Raw genomic sequence first — 20,930 nt, 5'->3', positions numbered from 1 at the left:
GGTTTGCATTGGAGGTAAGCTTTTAAGAACAGGAAGGAGGAACCAGGACATGGAGAATAATTTGGATATGGGGACTGCCTAAGCAAGGGACAGAAATGAGAAAGCATGAGGTCTTTCCAGGGAGCAGAACCTAAAGCTTAGACAGCACGAATACTAGTAGTGGTTCATGAGACTGGAAAATAGACTAGAGGACCTTGTCCCCCAAAATAAACTTCATTCTATAGGCACTGGATAACCATTAAAGTATCTGAACCAGAGAGCCATTATCCAAAGTCTAGTCATTGGAAGCACTATGAAATGCATAACAAAAGCTGGGTGTAGAAATGGAATTAATTATCAGTAAGATATCCATTGAAATAGCCTAGAGAGAAACTGGCAACAAGAGCCTGAATTAAGGAAGTAGCTCTGGGAGCAGAAAAAATATTACAGAAGACAGATTGAGAAATTTAAAAAAAAGTGATGTGAAGAATTCCAGTTTGAGTAACTCTGAGGATGGTGGTTCACTAAAAATAAGGAAAGAAATAAGAGAGAAAGAGGCAGTTTTTGGGAAAAACATGAACTCCATTTTGAATATCTTAAGTCTAAGGTCTTGTTAAGACAGTCAAGTAAAGATATCTAAATAGTAAGTCAAAAATAGGGTTCAAACTCAGGAAAAACATTACAATGGATGGTTTACACTTGAAAATTATCAGTATGAAGCTAACAGTTCAAGCCAGTAGAATAGAGGGGCCTGCCTAAGCATTCGACATGGATAGACAAGATAAGGCCAGGGAAAGACCCTTTGTAATGTCTACAATTTGAGGGTGGCAGAAGGGAGGCAGAATGGTCCGGGAGACAGGAGAAAAACATATGTAAAAGGAGAAAAAAATATAAATGTGTGTAGTGGCATAGCAGCTAAGTAGAGAGCATGATTCCTCATTTAGAAAACTAATAACAAGAGATACCAAATCACTTACCTTGTTGAAAAGATGAAAGTTAAAAGCATAAAACTCAGCTGGATAGAAAATACTGAAGAAAAAAAGATTGAATCTAAATTAGCACTCTGAAAGCAGTATTTGTAGCATACTTATTGGTATATTTGTTTTATCTATAGGTTTACTTATATTTGTTTTATCTATAGGTTTACTTACTTTACTTTTAGTTCCTATAGTTTACTTATAGGAACTAAAAAAGAAAAACAAACAAATAAACCAAACAAGCATGCCTTGCTAAACTGAAATAATCATTTAAATTAGTGGGACTCAGTCTGTTCTTACTGATAATATCCCCAGACACAGTCTTTGTTATTGAGGGAAAACATAAAGCCTCTTTAAGATTTGGTTATTTAATTTGGTCAATTTAGAAATAGCTGGTTTATACTATGAATATTTCTAGCAAATATCACAAATGCAGTAGCATACAATATACTTTAGAATAACAAAAGATTCTTTGATATTGCAACATTAGTAACAGTTGTCTTTGGGATTATAGGATAAATAGAACAAAAGGTTGCTTTTTGAGCTTTAGCAGTTTCCTGCCTTTTATAGTCTGCTGCTTCTTAAAATGAAATGATATTACTTTGGGTAAATTTTATTAGAAAATATGATGTAAATATTCATATTTTAACCAATGTAGCCAAGTTATTATGCTTAGAAATAACAGTATCATAAATTATAAATCCTGTTTTTAAATCACAGTAAGGCGTAAGATCAGTTTAAAGTTATTATAAACTAAATTGGTGACACAGTGCTCAATCTAACATTTGCATCTGACAGAAATTAAGGCTTCTCTCATCTGACATCAACTACTGTAAATCAGAAAATGGGGCAGCAGACTCAAAAACAAAGGAAATTAAGATGTAAGTGTAAAGCCGATGTATTTTAAAAGAACAGAATAAAGTCACTGAGTAAATGTAATAGAAAATTAAGCATTCATTTCTAGTCAAATTAACACTAGACATGAATTTAGAGAACACACAGTGCTACGCGTTGCTACTGAGGAGACTGAGGGATAGCCAGGCTATCCCATTTGCCAACTTACTTATGAAAAGTATGAGAACAAGGCTGAATTTATCCAGGTCAATATTTGGGTTAGAGAACGTGTCACAGAATGTTGTGTAGATGATCATGAGGAGTACACTGCTGCTGATAGCACCAAAAGGAGGCTTCTTTCTCTCAAGCCAATCCTTGATGTATCTTCGGACAATCTGAAATACAGAGATCAACAGGTTGCCTCTTTTCAGAGATGTAGGGAGTTGAAATGGGCATCACAAAGTGTTTCTGACAGGAGAAAGACATAAAGGAAAGAGAATAATTTGGTTGATGGCCACAGTGGATTTCAAAGCTTCCCTGCCACACTACTCTTCTTCTGGGGAATTTAACATTTGTAGTGCAACTTCCACTGGGTGTCCATAATGAGAGTATATTTTCAACTGCATTCAAATCCATCCTTAATCATGCCAAATGCTCTTTGCTAGCTGTCACTGAGACATGCCCATTAAGCCTCCCCAAAGTTTATCTCCTCTGCTGATCCTAATGGATGTGTGTAATTATCACAGTCCCTTTTGCCTCAACAGACAATTCCAAGTGCAACTTTGGGAATCTTAAAAATCTGACATCTTCAAGAATTTCAAGACAGTAGATAATCGAAAGTGATCCATGGAACATATTAATATTTAAAATGCTAGCAATGCACCAGAAGTTTTTAATTAAATTATAACTCATGCTTGAAAAGCAAAAGTGCATGTGTTGTGGGAGTTTAAATAATTCAGACTCTGAATATCTAGAGTTTTTGTGAATCCAAAGACAAATGCCATTTGCATACTTTTAGAATTCCAGAATTAACACTTAAAAATGAATAAGCCTGTCCTAACTTTCCTACAAAAGGATCAGTGAAATATAAAGTTATAGAGCAATTCTGTCTTATTTTAAAATCAGGTCATCTGAATATTGGTGATAACTTCTGTTTGGACATAAAAGTGAACCACTCTATTTAAAACCTTGTTTCACTTTTGAAAGAAGCTGTACAAGTCCTATCATAAGGACGATAGCTGAGACATATTAAGTTTTGAATCACTCATTATCCTGCATAATTGAACATGAGAATTCACAACAGGCTGAATTACCATGGATCCATTAGCAATAATGAGGTCAGGGAACTTCTCCTGATAAGGCTGATGGGGTTCTGTCATCATGTACTCTGTCACTAAAAAGGCTTAATTCGCAATGGAGCATATCTTTACAGATGCTCAAGAATAAAATAAACTACTCTCAATAGAATCTTTGAACAATTGGCTGTTGGATCAACTTCAGCTGTTCTCAGGGACTCATGAAGTGAACTGACCGTGTATTAAAGGCAGTCTTGGCAGAAAGCTGACCATTTGGTACCAGGTACAGGTACAAAACCCTGAAGGTTAGGTGGGGTGGGAATAAGTGGAAAGTGTGTTAGATATTTAAAAAATTGTAATTAATTTTCTTTAAAAAAGTAGATCTTGTAATTAAAGCCACACCTGGATTTATAAAATATTATGGGGTTTATTTTTGGGAAGGTGGGGGGAGTATAGAAGTGATCCCAAACCATAGTAATTTATCTAGCATTCATTTCTTTCTTTAAATTTAAAACACAGTGATGTAGAGAGAAATAAGAGCAGTCCTGTCACACAGCATTATGGACTGACATATTAGAACATACATTTTGGATAATAGTGCTATAGGTATCGTGGGTATCCAGATGTCTCCATGATCAGATATGTCACCGGGGGTGGTGGGTAGCTGGTTATTGGAAGGCTACAGAGGGACTTCATTTAAAGGGTCACTTCATAATCTATTGTGTTTGGTAGTATAAAACTGGTAGCTGCCCAAATTTAATATAACTCAACTCCTTTAGGAAATAAAATAAATGGAAATTACATGAAATTATTGAAATTGTTGCTGCCCTTCAATCTTGTTTTAATACACAATGGTTAAAAACACCATAAAAGTTCCTCTCTGCAATAGGTTATAGAATGTATGATCCCAATTCCAAAAATAAGTGTCTTCCTCTCCAACCAGCATTGCTCTCCAACAAAATAAATAAATATGAATGAGGTGCAACTTGTAAGTGAAAACCACTTTAAAACCCAAGACAAATCTGTAATAATTAATCAACTGTATGAGCAATACAGATGTCCCTTGGTATCCACAGAGGATTGATTCTAGGACCTCTGTGAATACCGAATCCACTGACATTCAAACTCCTGATAAAAAGTGTAGTGTTTGCATATAGCCTACACACACCTTCCTGTGTACTTTAAATATCTCTAGATTACTTATAATACCTAATACAACTATTTACACATGTATTATACTGTAGCAGGTTGTTATACTGTATTTTTAAAATTTTGTATTATTTTTATTGTATTGTTATTTATTGTCTTTTCCCAAGTTTTTTAATCTGCAGGTGGTTGAATCCACAGATGCAGAACCCAGAAATACAAAGGGCCAACTGTAATTTGATTGAGCTAACCTAATCATCTCTTTCTTCATTGCAAAGTACTTAGAGTCTCATAGTAGAATAGGACTCCCTCAGTATGGCAAGAAACAGGGTCTCCCAGGTCCAGAATCCTTCTAGACAAAATGTCTTTCTTCTAAACACTCCAATAAATTGATGGTGGATACCTAATCTCAATAAAGAAAAGAACTGGAAAGTTGGGAATGGATAGATGTACAAGTAAAACAGTAACTCTAGGGGAAAGCAGATTGTCTTTCAGCATTTCCAGTCTTATTGTGATATTTGTCTATATTTTCTAAGTAAACCCTTTTATATCTTGCCAGGTTGCACAGAGCTTTTCCATCTTCCTCTAAAATTAAATTCACAAAGCAGCTGCTTTTGCACTATGTAGCTAGAAAGGCGTTAAAATGTTTCATAAACAAAAACTGGGTGAAGTAGTGTTGACATGCCTCAAAGATATGCTTTGGATATAAACTCCAGGAAACCTTATCTTCTCTTAGTTTAGCCACTTACACTTTTGATGCAATCATTCTGTATTTGTCAAGAATTCATGTCATTTTAAAATTCTCCAAACTTCTTTGCCTTATAGAAATATTTAATAACCTTATAGGAAACAGCACTTTGCTTAAGCTAGATCAACACAACCTGATATAGATGCCTCAGAATTCTCTCTTGGGAAAAAAGAAAATCCAAGATGAGGTGGGAAAAGGCGTTCTGGTGAGGTGGCCAGTTCTATCTTCCTTCAGAATCTATACTAATTCATTTGCCCTCAGACCTCAGAGAAATGTAGGTGTTCAAAATTAAGTGACAAATCCTCATTAACCTGTTTATTTTTCCCTGTGAAGAGAGAAGGAAAAAATCTTCCATAGAAGCTTTTTTATTTTGTTGTCTCACCTTCAAAACTTTGATTTTCTTATTCTAAATTAAATAACAGGAAAGGATAAAGGAAAACTTAAATTTGACTCTCTGTGCTTCTAATAAATGGAGCCACATATCAATTCCTGCATGATTTCCAAGCTGGAAACCTATAAAAATGACACGTCTTCGGTGTAGAATGTTGATTCACTGAGATAGATATAAAGTATAATACCCATCATCTTAGTTTTCTTAATTTTTTTGTTAAAGTATTTCCTTGCTTTTTGTTTCTATTCTGTCTTTACCCTATTCATAAATTGATTTTTGAGTAAGGATATAGGATAGATAATGTTTCATGTTAAGTGTCTGAATTTTAAAACATTTTTCTTTAAGGTGGTTTCAGTTTGTTTCTTCAATTTTTATCCTCTATTGCACGAAATCCATATAGTTTCATAAAGTTTTGTTTCTATATTAATATTCTGTTGCAATATAAAGTCAGAGATATGAAATCAAATCCAATTTCTATAACACTTTTCTTTATTTTTATTAAATATTGAGTAGATTCAAAAGAAAACACTTTGCAAAAAAGCATAAACAATAATAATAATAAATGGGCACAATGAACACTTATTATCTACTTCACTCTTTGAAAATTCTTCCCCCCTATTACTTTATTTCATTCTCATGAGAAAGGTCACACACTATTATTCTGCTGAGTTTACAGTTGGAAACAGACACAGAGAACCAAGTCAACTCGCATAAAATGTTGAAAAGCTAGGGAGGTGGCTGAGTAGGACTACGACCCCTATTTCCTGAGGGAACCATGGCACAGGAGTTCAGAGTACAGACTCTGGAGCTACAGTGCGCCTGACTTTGAGTCCTGGCTCCAATCCTTACTTTGTGATGTTGGGCAAATTCCTTACTTTCCGTGTGCCTCGTCTGTGATATAACAGTAGTTGTCTTGAGGATTAAGTAATTAAATAAATATAAAATGCTTTACAGACCGGGCCTGTACCTGGTAAATGATCACTATTCTTATTTCCGAGTCTCAGTTTGATGATGTTTCTATCCCTATTTATCAGTACACCTCACTGTTACTTTTCTCTCAAAGCAATTTTCAGGTGAAGCAATGAAAACTGTTCATATCTAATATAATGCTATAAGTGTAAAACTCTACTAGTATTAATAACACTAGCTTCAACTTTAATGGAAGACTATTTAACATGAAAGGCCCATCTCAAATTGAAACAAATCACTAATGGAAAGACCAGAGAATGCATGAATGATAATGTATAAATATGCTTTTTTATTATTAATTTATAGGGAAAAAGTAGGTTTTAGTGTGCTGCTTTAAAAAATACTCAAGTTGGTGGAAAATAAAAAGTGGTAGAATTTCTGTTTCATTGTTTATTTGTATACTACTCTTAAATATAATGCACAAAATAAGTATTTGTCTCAAGCACTTAGATGTATTGAAAAGGTTTGTTGGAAAAGAAGAGAAAATGCTATGATGGCACAAATTTTCTTTCTTTCTAGATTGACAGAGGAACAATCTCCTAGCCATCTATGGAAAGATAAATCTTATCTCAGAGTCATAGCACCTTCAGGGTAGAAGATATAAAACACTTTGTTCTACAAATGAGGAAAGTAAGGCCTAGGAGCCGTGTGTGCAGCCAAGCAGTGAGGAAGACCAAACTACACCTCCCATCAAATCAGAGTCAGTCAATAATGATTTAAACCAAAAAGAAGTATTGTATGGTGAAACAGAAAAATAAAATTCTCTCTCAGAAATATAAATCACAAGTTGAATGATAAGCTTTTATCACCAATAAAAGATTAAGAAAAATATATTCAGCTCATACTTCCTAGTCTTTACTTCTCCCTCTAGTTCCCATTTTCTATTTAACCAGTAATGATAAAACCTCATTTTAAAAGATGCATGTAACAATCCACACAAGTGTTTATTTTCATAATTCGGCACTCCTAGTTACAGTTGTGAAAGTAGCCTGACATGCAGTACACCTGATTCCTCTGAACTAGCACATATGTGTACTGCTAACAGGGGTCCTCAAAGATTACATCACACAGTTGAGGAGATTAAGATTAATCAGGAGATTAATTAAGATTAATCAAGAGATTAAACTAAGCAGACAAGGTCCCTGCTCTTATGACACTAACATTCTAGTTTAAGAGAGAAATAAAAAGCAAAACAACAAATAAACAAGAGGCAAAATAATGATACATACTTAGCCACAGTTTAAACTAAATGATATGATAGTGACTGAGTTGCTACTGGGTAGCCACCCAAGGAGAGGGTGGGGAAAGGTCTTTCTGAGGATGTGAAAGGTGGCAAGGTGTTTCACGCAGAAGGAATGGTCAGTGCAAAGGTTCTAAGGCAGGAACAAGACTGGCATGTTTGAGAAACAGAAGCAAAGTCAGTGAGACATGAGTATAATGGGCAAGTGGGAGACTGTTGGGGAGGTAAAAGGGACTTGAAGATAGAGGATAAGGTAACAATCCCTTTGAAGAATAGAAAAAGGAACATTATAAGGAAGTAGGGTAGGGTTTCTGGTAGGTGTTAGATGACACGTTAAATTTGGCGTCACGAATTTAACACAAGATGAGACCAATGTGTATTGCTTTCTGAGAAGCTCAGCTCAGCTGCTCCAGTAGAAGCAGGGTTGGGCCTTTGTGAAGTAGGTAAAATGGAGAGGTGAAGAAGCTGAGAGCTCTGCCAGGGAGTGAGGTGAATGACAGGCCATGGAATCTGAGCAGCTCCATTGCACGTGTGGACTAGGCAGAGTTGGCTTTAACCAGGGTTGGGGCTTTTTGAGCAACTACATCAAAGGGAGAAAGGGTGAAGGAGCTGACAATATTTGCCAAGGAGGGATTATAATGGCAGACTAAGGAATCAAAGCTGAGTAAGAAGGGAAGTACAGTCATGAGGATGGTGACTGAAAGGTCAGTTAAGCTGGGGTCTTGGTGAGACTAAAGAATTACTGAATAGAGTATGTGAGCTTAGTAGGTGAGGACAGGTATGGTGGCTATGAAGTGGGCTGCCTGAGATTGATCATCAAGGTCCAACAGGCCTGCTATAGCACTTTTGTGTGTATTACAAAAATCCCTTCTTTAATATACTTTATTTCCTCCTGCCAGAACAATTTTAATAATAAATATTCAAACCTATGATGCCTATAAGGTGGGCGCACTTCTTTGAAATGCAGCATTGTTGTGTACCACACAATCTATACCACTGCAGGCAGAGATGACCTTGTGAGGCTGTGACTGTAGGAGGAGGTGGCTGAGGTGACACTGCCTGCCCTGGGCACTCCTGCCTGTGGAATGCTCCCCCTTTTCCATGGTACTGGAGGACCTGAGGATCATGCAGCAGCACTTACATGATAACGTCTACTCAGACGTGTGGCTCTATTGTTTATGTTAATGTACCTGTGGGCCAGTTACAGCACAGTTCATCCAAAGACTAAAGTCAAAGGAGGTGTTAGAAATATGGCTTTTCTTTTTTTTTTTTTTTTTTTTTTTTTAAATTTATTTATTATTATTATACTTTAAGTTGTAGGGTACATGTGCATAACATGCAGGTTTGTTACATATGTATACTTGTGCCATGTTAGTCTGCTGCACCCATCAACTCGTCATTTACATCAGGTATAACTCCCAATGCAATCCCTCCCCCCTCCCCCCTCCCCATGATAGGCCCCGGTGTGTGATGTTCCCCTTCCTGAGTCCAAGTGATCTCGTTGTTCAGTTCCCACCTATGAGTGAGAACATGCGGTGTTTGGTTTTCTGTTCTTGTGATAGTTTGCTAAGAATGATGGTTTCCAGCTGCATCCATGTCCCTACAAAGGACGCAAACTCATCCTTTTTTATGGCTGCATAGTATTCCATGGTGTATATGTGCCACGTTTTCTTAATCCAATCTGTCACTGATGGACATTTGGGTTGATTCCAAGTCTTTGCTATTGTGAATAGTGCTGCAATAAACATACGTGTGCATGTGTCTTTATAGCAGCATAATTTATAATCCTTTGGGTATATCCCCAGTAATGGGATGGCTGGGTCATATGGTACATCTAGTTCTAGATCCTTGAGGAATCGCCATACTGTTTTCCATAATGGTTGAACTAGTTTACAATCCCACCAACAGTGTAAAAGTGTTCCTATTTCTCCACATCCTCTCCAGCACCTGTTGTTTCCTGACTTTTTAATGATCGCCATTCTAACTGGTGTGAGATGGTATCTCATTGTGGTTTTGATTTGCATTTCTCTGATGGCCAGTGATGATGAGCATTTTTTCATATGTCTGTTGGCTGTATGAATGTCCTCTTTTGAGAAATGTCTGTTCATATCCTTTGCCCACTTTTTGATGGGGTTGTTTGTTTTTTTCTTGTAAATTTGTTGGAGTTCTTTGTAGGTTCTGGATATTAGCCCCTTTGTCAGATGAGTAGATTGCAAAAATTTTCTCCCATTCTGTAGCTTGCCTGTTCACTCTGATGGTAGTTTCTTTTGCTGTGCAGAAGCTCTTTAGTTTAATGAGATCCCATTTGTCAATTTTGGCTTTTGCTGCCGTTGCTTTTGGTGTTTTAGACATGAAGTCTTTGCCCATGCCTATGTCCTGAATGGTACTACCTAGGTTTTCCTCTAGGATTTTTATGGTATTAGGTCTAACATTTAAGTCTCTAATCCATCTTGAATTAATTTTCGTATAAGGAGTAAGGAAAGGATCCAGTTTCAGCTTTCTACTTATGGCTAGCCAATTTTCCCAGCACCATTTATTAAATAGGGAATCCTTTCCCCAAGAAATATGGCTTTTCTTTAACATAAAATTTTGAAAAATTTATTTTTTCTTGAACTAGTGTCCTTAAAAAAGATATACTTTTTTTTTTTTTTTTTCCAGATATGTTTTTCAGGTGATGACTAGGAAAGAAGTAAGTCATTGTTATTGAGTACCTACTATATATACACCTAAAAATATCCTGAACAAATGGCAACCTAGGGAAAATTACTGCTAGGGGCTCCCTGAAGATAAATTCAAATTTCTCTTCAGTCAATCTTTTTATACATCTTACACCCTACTCTTGAATATGTTATTAAGTATACCTATAAATACTAACCTATGGAGACCACTACTTAGGATGAAATTACAGATTAAGTACATACATATATACTGAGAGTTACTATAAGCAAGGAGGTAGGAAAATTAAGAAGATATAGTCTCTGCTTTTAGGAAGCTCATCGATAAATTATATTATTTCCTGATAAATATTATGAATCAAGTACTATGGGAGATGTGGAATTTAATCGAGGTCAGTCTAGGTCAGAGCAGGCAGGCGTCACATTGGAGGGCACCTCTGTACCAAGTCTTCAACAATGAGTAGGAGTTTGCTGGCAATACAGTCAAAGGCATAGAGCAGTGAAGGGCCATGGTCAGGTGAAGGATGATGAGTATGCAGCATGGGAAAAGCAGAGCCCTAAGGAGAGGACTGGTGAGAAGTGGCACTGGAGAAGCAGGTTGGGCCAGACTGTGAAGGGCTTTGGGGCCATGCAAGGAATTGGCAACAGGGAGGCACGGGGATGTTTTTAAGGAGAGGAATAATGTGAATTGATTTGTGTTTTAGGACTACTCTGGAGGGAGTAAAGACATTAGATGGGAATTGGAAGAGACTCACAGCAGAGAGATAGGTTTAGGAGGTGCAATAATTTAGACAAGAGATGATGGTGTGCCATCCTCTCCAGCAGTGTGACCAGGGCTGCAGGGGCCAGGTGTGAAAGATTTCTGAGGCAGAAATGGTAGGATGAAATGACTGCCAGGAGGTAAAGGAGTATGGCTGTAAGGAGAGGGAGGAGGCAAGGCTGATTGGTGGTTTCTAGATGTGGAGACAGGGTGGTGACTGTTAATTCCTAAGACCAGAATACAAGAGGAGGGGCAGGTAGATGCAAGCATATAGGTTTTCTCCTTGAAAAGAGCCGTCAAAGAACTGTGGTATCTAGAACACTTAAGAGAAAACAAAAAGCTACCTATACTACCTTTTGACTACCATTATTACTTTATAATTTACTGAATACTTTGCTATTTACTACTGAGTACATGAAGAATGAGCCATCTAACAATTCATCATTCCTTCAGGATAAATGTTTTTAAATTACATACATTATATAACCCTATACATACAAAATTAAGTAACCTATATACAGATATTTTGTCTGTATGTTTTAAGCCAAGCATTTATTATTAATAGGGGAATTTCCAAGATCTACTATGAGAAGAATGTATGAGCTTTAAATTATTAGATGGAATTATTTTCAGAACAAAGAAAATATGTATGAATATAAACTAATATAAATCCACAGCTTAAACTGTGTGGAGATGAGAAGTACAGGTAGATTCAGTTATACCTCTATACAACAAAGCATATCCCTTACTGATGATAGAACTCTGGCTTGTTCATTATTTCACTCACTCTTTCAGCACATATTTATTGGGTACCTATGGTCTGGGAATGTAATGATAAACAAAACAAATATGGCTCCAGTACTCAAGAAACTGATAGTTGAATGGCAGAGACAAACTGTTAACAAGCAAACTAAACATAAGTATATTTTGTGAGAAAGGTCAAGAAAAATCAAACACGGTGTTGCAATGAAGAATAACCAGCTATATGGTTCAAAGGCGGCTTCATTAAAGAGTCAAATGAGAAACAGGTTGAGGTGGGAGGGTAGGCAGAAAGACACCCTAAACAGAAAGAATGAGCAGGAACTGAGAAAAGCCAGGGAGGCTGGAAGTGGGAAATGTGGCAGAGGTCAGAGAGGTAGGCAGGGATGTAACATTCATTCAGAATCTCTGTTATGTGATCAGCACTGTGGGAGAAGTATTAAGTATCATTTTATATTTAATTAAATGCTATTCTTAAAGCACTTTTAAATCCCTCATTTTATGCTAAATTTAGTCCCTTTTCTAAGTATAAAATTTAAAAAAAATTAGCACATGTGTTGTGGATGCTGTGGAGCACCACCCAGATCCTTCTCTTCAGGAATGAGGTGCTTATACCCACAGCAGCAGGGAGTGTTGGGTGAGTAAAATATGTCAGCGGAGTTCCTCTTTGGGACTTGCCCTCAGCCTAAGAGAGCAGACTCACCCAAGGTCACAGCCCTCATGGAGGGTAGGAGGGAAGCCAGTATCTAATGACTGGTCAGTGTAAGAGTGTAAAGACCAGGTGCTCTTGCCTTAAGGTAGGACAACTCTGAGGGGTCATTCCAGCTCCAGAGTTCCCCATGGGATCTACTGAGACCTTTGCTGGGACTGCATCAGCTCCATCCTACTTTATTCACTCTATTGCTCCCAAGGGTACACCCTCGTAAACTTCCTGCCTAAAAACCTCTGTCTTTGAGTCTGTTGCCCAGAGAACCTGACCTAAGACAGCATGTAAATATTACATGTCTATGCATACATTTCTTGTCTTTTTTTTTTTTTTTTGAGACAGAGTCTCGCTCTGTTGCCCAGGCTGGAGGGCAACCTCTGCCTCCCAGGTTCAAGCGATTCTCCTGCGTCAACCTCGACAGGTACCCACTACCATACCCAGCTAATTTTTTTGTATCTTTTAGTAGAAATAGGGTTTCATCACATTGCCCAGGTTGGTCATGAACTCCTGACCACAGGTGATCTGCCCACCTCTGTCTTGCAAAGTGCTGGGATTATAGGCGTGAGCCACTATGCCCAGCCTATGCATACATTTTTTATATTCAATATTTCAAATACTTGCTGCCTGTTTAGTATTTTCAGGGAATTTGGAAATAATGATTATGATATTAAAAGCTACAGAGCACTTACCTGTGTTAGGTTCTATGCCAAGAACTTTACAGGCATGCATATTTCATTTAATCTTTACAACAGCCCTTTACGATGGATATTATTGTCATAATATTTAATAAATTATGAACCTGGAGCTAGGGAGATTAAATAACTCGCCCATAATAACACAGCAAATAAAAGGCAGAAATAAGTCTAGAATCTAGTTGCTCTTAATGTACTGCTTTCCTAAGACTTGTTCACTTTAGTTGTGCATTAAATTCTATACTCCAATACTGTGGCATCCTATGATTTTACAGAAAAAAAAAAAAAACAACCACCAAAAAAATGCACTTGTTTTAAAATTTGTGTGCTTATATGCTTACTACTAACTTGTTATAAGAAGGTACAATGGAATTTTTATTAGTCCAATTGAATAAGAATGACAAAGTAAACCCTAAATATTCTAAGATAAACTTTAAGAGATAATAGTATTAAACTGTTTATCAATTACATGGTCACAAACATAACTGCTGTTGGAGGAGTCTATCGCCAACCATAGACAGATGCTTGTTCCCAACGATGGTCATAAACATGGAGACTTTATCAAAAGTTGCAGAATAAGGTTAGACTTGCTAGATGTTTTCAAGGTAGCTACACAGCTACAAAGAGGAGATAATAAATTTAAAAAAAATCAAGACTCTGTGTAGAAGTCCCTATATATAGCTAGCAGGGGTCCCTGTATACAGCTAACTGCAAAGCAGATTAGTATTAATTTAAAAAATAAAAAAGATGAGAATACTGTGATTGATGAAAGTTCCGTTTTCAGTCTCATATTTTCATTTATTTTCTCCCTCTGAATATCCTTTCTCTCAACTGCTCTGACATTATGTAAGATTTCACAATTTGATCCGTAAAGAAAAGATCAGATAGAATTGGAGGCCTTACCTGTCCAATGATGAGAGGAACCACAACAGTCATAAAAAGCTGAGAAAAAATAGATGTGAAAGGCACAGAAGAAGATGAACCAAGCTGTAAAACAAGAAACTAGGAGTTAGAATTACTTTGAATCAGTTATCAAGCATTAGTGTTTATAAATAATGCAATAAATAGATTCTCTCAGGTGCACCAAAAATTTGGTAGCTATCTACAAAGAATAAGTGAAGTTACCTCTAATTTTCTAAATTCAACACAAAAAACTGTTAAGTATTTTAAAATATAACTTTTATTGGGAGACTAAGATTGAGAAAAATATTGATTTGCAATCAACCTCAATTGCTTATTATTTTAGTAAAGTCATTCTGTGTTCATACAGTCTATAATCATATGGCATGATATTTCATCAACAGTTACAGTTTATGTGATTTTTATTTCACCTGTCTGTAGACATCTAAAATAAATGTCTCATTCCCTTATCAAGATAACATTTTTATTTATGCAAATGAAATAGTTTCTAACTTTCCGACTCCTTCAAAACAAAGATAATGAATCTCAGATCCCGTAGAAGTTTTTCTTACATGAGGTCTAGCAAATGGGAAATCCTGAAACATAACTTATTTTTCAACTTAAAATTTCAATATAGCTCCCCTAAATTTGTATGCTTTAACACTGTTTATAATTCCTATTTTTCTTCTTCCTAATTTTTTGATTCTTTCTTTGCTAACAATTACAGTCTCAGGTTCATGAAGATGCTATTCCCTGCAGCACAAGAGTGCTTATCTACACACACAGTAACACACTCATGTCAGCCTCCATCACTAAGAATTGCTAAGTCTTCCCATGAACTTTTTAGTGTTGGTCAAAACCTCCTCTGTTTTTCAAACTTCTCTGGACAAACAATAGATGTTTTTCTCTTTCACAGGTTCATTTTGCAACCAGATTTACCAAACCATCAATAATTGGCCCTTGGAACTTACTTTTCGCCTTTCCCCTGCAGACTAAACCTAAATTTTCATATTTACCTAAGTTTAGTTACCCTTGGAAATATCTTTTGGAAAATAATTTTTGTGAAAGGATACGGAAGTAGTGATGACTGAGGGTACAGAATGTCAAATAGAAGAAATCAAACATTTAGCTACTTGAAGTCAATAGCTCTGAATGAAGTGGTGTGGGAGCAGTGTTTTCACTGATTTTTGCATGAATGGTTTACCAAAATCTCCTCTCCACTCTGACATATTATATAAAATTCTGTCCCCCAGCTTCAGCCCCAGTCTGCATGCACTCAAAATGCCAAGAACATATGTCTGGCCCATCACGGGCCCTGTGTTCACTGAAAACCAGCTTTAACACTGACCACTGGCTGTTTATTTAACCCATAAAAATTCGTGGTCTCTAGCCCTTTTTCTCCACAACCAATATAAACTAAAACGAAGAGAGACAAACAGAAAAAGTGAAACTGGTAAAGAACAAACAGGATTCCTGGTGTGTTAAATGTCGCATGGCTATTAGATGTTTCTTTTTATGCAAAACCAAAATATTAAAAGCTAATAATTAAGCTCTATTTTAAAGCAACTATGTCTCTGAAGCACAAGGTGCTTAACAAATACATTCTCTCCACAAATATTAACCCTAAGGATATTCCTGGAGCAAGGACTGATATAAAGAAAAAATATATTCTACAGAGAAATTGAGGCACTGGATGAATAGAAAAAAAAACTTTAAAGAACAAAGTTTTCAAGTTCAAGAAGGTCCAGCTCAATGCTCTATTCCTAAGGTTTACAGAACTTGGAGAGAGGTAGCAAAATTAAGCTATAATCTTCATGTAAAAGGCGACATTTCCTGCCTGAAATCGCTTCAGTGATCTCACATATCCCTGGCTCCTCTTTCTATCTCAACTTTAATTATTAGGTTTTTAAATTTTTTAAATGAATAACCATTTCAAAGCAATATTCTCTCTTTAAGCACCCCAAAATAAAGAAAAACCCATTTCAACTTGGGTTTTAAAAAATATTATAGGCCGGGCGCGGTGGCTCACGCCTGTAATCCCAGCACTTTGGGAGGCCGAGGCGGGCGGATCACAAGGTCAGGAGATCGAGACCACAGTGAAACCCCGTCTCTACTAAAAATACAAAAAATTAGCCGGGCGCGGTGGTGGGCGCCTGTAGTCCCAGCTACTCAGGAGGCTGAGGCAGGAGAATGGCGTGAACCCGGGAGGCGGAGCTTGCAGTGAGCCGAGATCGCGCCACTGCACTCCAGCCTGGGCGACAGCGCGAGACTCCGTCTCAAAAAAAAAAAAAAAAAAAATTATATATTTATAATGTCTCCATCCTTCGCGTATCAGACCACTGGCATATTCAACGTTTGGAAACCGCATGTTCTTAGAAGACAGTGGAACAAGGCTATGGATTGAGGAGGTTGTCCATGATCTCTATGGTCCCTTTTCTGATCCACTTGATTGGAAACACAGGTTACAGCAGCCTTCCTCTGAGGCTCTGTCAGATCAGAGATCAGAGCAAGCTACTCAGGGATGTAATTAACTGGGTACACGAAGCCAGATGAGGTATGGCAGGGATGCTGGGGACAAAATCCCTCAGGATGGCTCCCTTAGAAGTGGCTCTGAAAGGAAGGAAACCTCAGTACTGGAGTCTAATTTGGCATAAGTCCTTTCTTTTGAATTGGCCACCAGACCTGTCACTGTGGTCAGTATGAAGATGCAGAGGACCCCTGGGGAAGTTTCTGATGCTATGAAGTATGCCCTGGCATCCAGAAGACAGAACAGCAAGCATCTGGCACAGCGCAGCCTGTGAGGACAGGACTAGAGAGACACAAAATCCAATAATTCTGCATGCAGAGGTGATTTTAACTAAAGCAGAAGGAAATATGCTGCTTGGGGTATTTGGTTCTTCATATTTTAATAGGGAACCTGTTGTGGTTTCTATTGTAAAGATCAGTATGTTTATGAGAAGCAGCAGTAATTTGCAGGTGAAGTTTTCAGGTTCAGAAGGTTGTATCAAGCAAGTGCCCTGGGCTTCACCGAGTACCGTGGCAGATTTAAAAGTAATATGTCTCATACTGTCAACCCATGGTTTAAGATACAGCATGATAAGCAAGCAATCCAGTCCTTGGCTAATTTCTTGCAGAAATATGTAGTACTTTAAAGGAGGAAACTCACCATTAGCTTGGTTTCTTTGTTTTACTATCCTATGCTGAGAAGAAATCATTCATGAAAATTTAGTATGTGGCAATTTAGGATCTTTGCATTCAATCATTCAAGTAGTTACTTAGTGCTTCTTGTGAGCTAGGGGCATGTTCTCGACACTGCAGATACAACAGTAGACAAAAACACAAAAACCCCTCCTGTCAAGCTGCTGCTTTTTAAAAGCTGAGGTCGGTGTGCATGCCTGTCCATCACCAAGTATACATGCACTCAATCCTGTCTCTGGAATGTTGTTTCCCCCACTTATAACTGGAAAAGTATGAGTCTTTTTCCAAGACTCAGTTCAAACATTACTTCTTCAGGAATTCTTTCCAAAACCTCCTCCCAAAATGCTGAATTGGCCACCCTCTCTTTTGTGAACCACTGTTCTCTGTATCTGAATTGCACCTCTTGGAATCCTTGGTTGTTCTTGCTTACAAATCTATGCTCCTGAAGGTTGGGACACTATATCATTCACATTTACAGTCCCAATGCCCAGCAGAGTGACCACGTTCTACATCTAGGGCAGTGGTTCTCAAATGTGAGCACATCAGAAACATCTGGAGGGCTTGTTAAAACACAGATTCATTTCCCCATCCTCACAGTGTCTGATTCAAAAAGCCTGGGGAGAGGGATGGGAGTTGTGGTGAGAATTTGTATTTTTAACAAGGTCCCCAGTGGTGCTGCTGCTGCTGACTTGGGGTTCACACTTTGAGAACCACTAATCTAGTACATAGTGGGTGTTCAACGAATGTGTGTCAATTAGTGAATGACTGTAATACGAAGGCAGAAAAAGCTTGCCAATGTTTTCATTCCATTCTTCCAACTTCATTCAGGTAAGCTGCAAACCGCTACTTAGTTCACAGACCCAAGAAAGCATCATCAGCCAGGTCTCCCAACCAGTTGTCTTCTATAATCTCAGTAGTAACATTTATCATGCACTTCCATGTGCCAGACACTGCTTTGTTTTATTTTTAAATAACTTCAACTTTTCCTTTAGATTCAAGGGGTACACGTGCAGGTTTGTTACATGGGTATATTGAGTGATGCTGAAGTTTGGGATATAGACTATCCCATAACCCAGATAGTGATCATAGTACCAAACAGTTAGTTTTTCAAACCTTGCCCCCTTCCTCCCTCCCCACTCTATTAGTCCCTGGTGTCTCTTGTTGCCATCTTTATGTCCCTGAGTACCCAATATCCAAGCTCCCACTTCTAAGTGAGAACAATGTAGTATTTTGTTTTCAGTTCCTGTGTTAATTTGCTTAGGATAATGGGCTCTAGCTGTATCCATGTTGCTGCAAAGGATGTGATTTTGTTCTTTTTTATGGCTGTGTAGTATTCCATGGATGTATATGTACCACATTTTCTTTATCTAATCACCTAGGTTGATTCCATGTCTTTGTTATTTTGAATACTGCAGTGATAAACATGTGAGTGTATGTATCTTTTTGATAACATGATTTATTTTGCTTTGGATATATATGCAGTAATGAGATTGCTGGGTTGAATGGTAGTTCTAACTTCTCTGAGGAATCTCCAAAACTGCTTTCCACAGACACTGAACTAATTTATATTCACACTAATAGTGCGTCAGTGTTCTCTTTTTTCTGTAGTCTCTCCAGTATCTGTTGTTTTTTCACTTTTTAATAATAGCCATTCTGACTGGTGTGAGGTGGTGTCTCATTGTGGTTTTGATTTGCGTTTCTCTGATGATTAGTGATGTTGAGCTTTTTTTTAAACTGTATTTGTTGGCCACTTGTATGTCTTCTTTTGAGAGGCAGACACTGCTTTAAATGCTTACTGCATGTGGAATAATTTAATTCTCACAGCAACCCCTTGATGTTGGTTTTATTATTACCCTCATTTTCACAAGAGGCAACAGTGGCACAGAACAGTTAAACAACCTGGACAAGGTCACCACAGCTAGAAAGTGACAGACAGAATCTAAACCCACAAGTGTAGCTCCAAAGCCCTCACACTTAACTCGTTACACTCTACTACACATTAGTTTTAGGTAGTACAGTGTGAAACAGGGAAAGGGGACATAAGTGAAAATCAAAGCTGGACTCCTCTTTTTGTGCCTATGTGAAAGACAGGGGGAGGGATGGGAGGAGGAGGATGAGGGGAGGGGGAGGGGGAGGGGCAAACCACAGAACACAGAAAATGATTGGAGGGACTAGTTTCTTGACTCTCCCAAGGATGGTACATAACTAGTGCCAGGGCAGATGCATTAGGGAGAAGTTAGTTCAATACACACAATGGATGCCCTAGGACATCAGGGCTTAATTCTCTAACTGGGCAGAGAGACACTGAGTGGAAGCAGGATTGGATGTTATCAACCCATTCAATCTAGAAACTATTTCATCTGGAAATAATCTGGGGGTCCACTTGGTAAAATAATATGGGGCAAACTAACCAGACTCAGAAAGACAAATAGGTAACAATTCTTGATGAAGAGATGTTGACTGTCTGTAGAATTACAGTTATCAACCTACAGTTAGAAAACAGATGGTGCATTTTAAATCACTCCTGTAAGTGAGCTGACCTGTAAATTGTCATTAATGCACCAGTTCTTCACTTGCTCTGCTGTGTAATCAGCCTTTTATCTCCTGTCAGGGAAATCCATTAGCCACAGGCATCTCCACTATTTGTGTCTCTTCCCAGCTATTAAAACATTATTGTATTAAATAATTCACCCTTGATGATTGGTCTTCACTTTCATTAGCACTACATTCAGGGAAAAATAAGAATAGATATTTACAGTAGATACTGTAGAATTATGAATGTTAACTCTCTTTTGCTAGGAAATCAGAAAGTAGCAGCTTCAGATGTAGAGCAGGATTTGTTGTCTTCCTGCTTGATTTCCACCTCTTCACATCACTCACAGAGCCCAGCCCTGGGGAAAGGGAAAGGGAAGAACGCTTGCTTACTATCGTGCCCACACACAGACACATTCATAATACCTGCATCTCCTTCCTGTCACAAAGATAAACATTTAAACAGAAGAAGGAAGAGTCTCCCCAGACCCCAATCCCCTCCCTATACACCATATAGTTCAGTTTTTCTTTCTTTTCTTTTTTTTTTTTTTTTAATTTATTTATTATTATTATACTTTAAGTTGTAGGGTACATGTGCATAACATGCAGGTTTGTTACATATGTATACTTGTGCCATGTTAGTCTGCTGCACCCATCAACTCGTCATTTACATCAGGTATAACTCCCAATGCAATCCCTCCCCCCTCCCCCCTCCCCATGATAGGCCCCGGTGTGTGATGTTCCCCTTCCTGAGTCCAAGTGATCTCGTTGTTCAGTTCCCACCTATGAGTGAGAACATGCGGTGTTTGGTTTTCTGTTCTTGTGATAGTTTGCTAAGAATGATGGTTTCCAGCTGCATCCATGTCCTACAAAGGACGCAAACTCATCCTTTTTTATGGCTGCATAGTATTCCATGGTGTATATGTGCCACATTTTCTTAATCCAATCTGTCACTGATGGACATTTGGGTTGATTCCAAGTCTTTGCTATTGTGAATAGTGCTGCAATAAACATACGTGTGCATGTGTCTTTATAGCAGCATAATTTATAATCCTTTGGGTATATCCCCAGTAATGGGATGGCTGGGTCATATGGTACATCTAGTTCTAGATCCTTGAGGAATCGCCAT

General features: G+C 37.8%; 1 protein-coding gene and 1 long non-coding RNA gene across 13 annotated transcripts in view; one reads left to right on the top strand and one right to left on the bottom strand.

Annotated features, from left to right (window-relative positions):
• Positions 1 to 20,930, bottom strand: part of SLC10A7 (solute carrier family 10 member 7) — a 263,082-nt gene that overhangs the window by 37,013 nt on the left and 205,139 nt on the right. For all 4 annotated transcript variants that reach the window (XM_003899245.5, XM_017959103.3, XM_017959104.3 and 1 more), the window contains 3 exons: positions 14,075 to 14,158; positions 2,020 to 2,185; positions 957 to 1,008 (listed from right to left, as the gene is read on the bottom strand). In XM_003899245.5, the coding sequence (XP_003899294.1) occupies positions 957 to 1,008; positions 2,020 to 2,185; positions 14,075 to 14,158 (302 nt within the window). The remainder of the gene's footprint in view (positions 1 to 956; positions 1,009 to 2,019; positions 2,186 to 14,074; positions 14,159 to 20,930) is intronic.
• LOC103884678 overlaps positions 1 to 20,930 on the top strand; it is a 106,857-nt gene that overhangs the window by 49,137 nt on the left and 36,790 nt on the right. For 2 of the 9 annotated variants that reach the window (XR_647358.4, XR_001902913.3), the window contains exon 5: positions 6,859 to 6,940. The exons of 6 other annotated variants lie outside the window; for them this stretch is intronic. This is a non-coding gene — a long non-coding RNA (uncharacterized LOC103884678). Of the gene's footprint in view, positions 1 to 1,754; positions 1,838 to 6,858; positions 6,946 to 20,930 lie in introns of those variants that run through there. One more of the 9 variants, XR_001902920.3, reaches the window with a different exon arrangement.

The sequence above is a fragment of the Papio anubis genome, chromosome 3 (assembly GCF_008728515.1).
Source record: "Papio anubis isolate 15944 chromosome 3, Panubis1.0, whole genome shotgun sequence".
In the NCBI taxonomy this organism is placed as follows: domain Eukaryota; kingdom Metazoa; phylum Chordata; class Mammalia; order Primates; family Cercopithecidae; genus Papio; species Papio anubis.
Note: the sequence above shows the minus strand (reverse complement) of the source record. Positions and strands in the feature narration are given on the sequence as shown.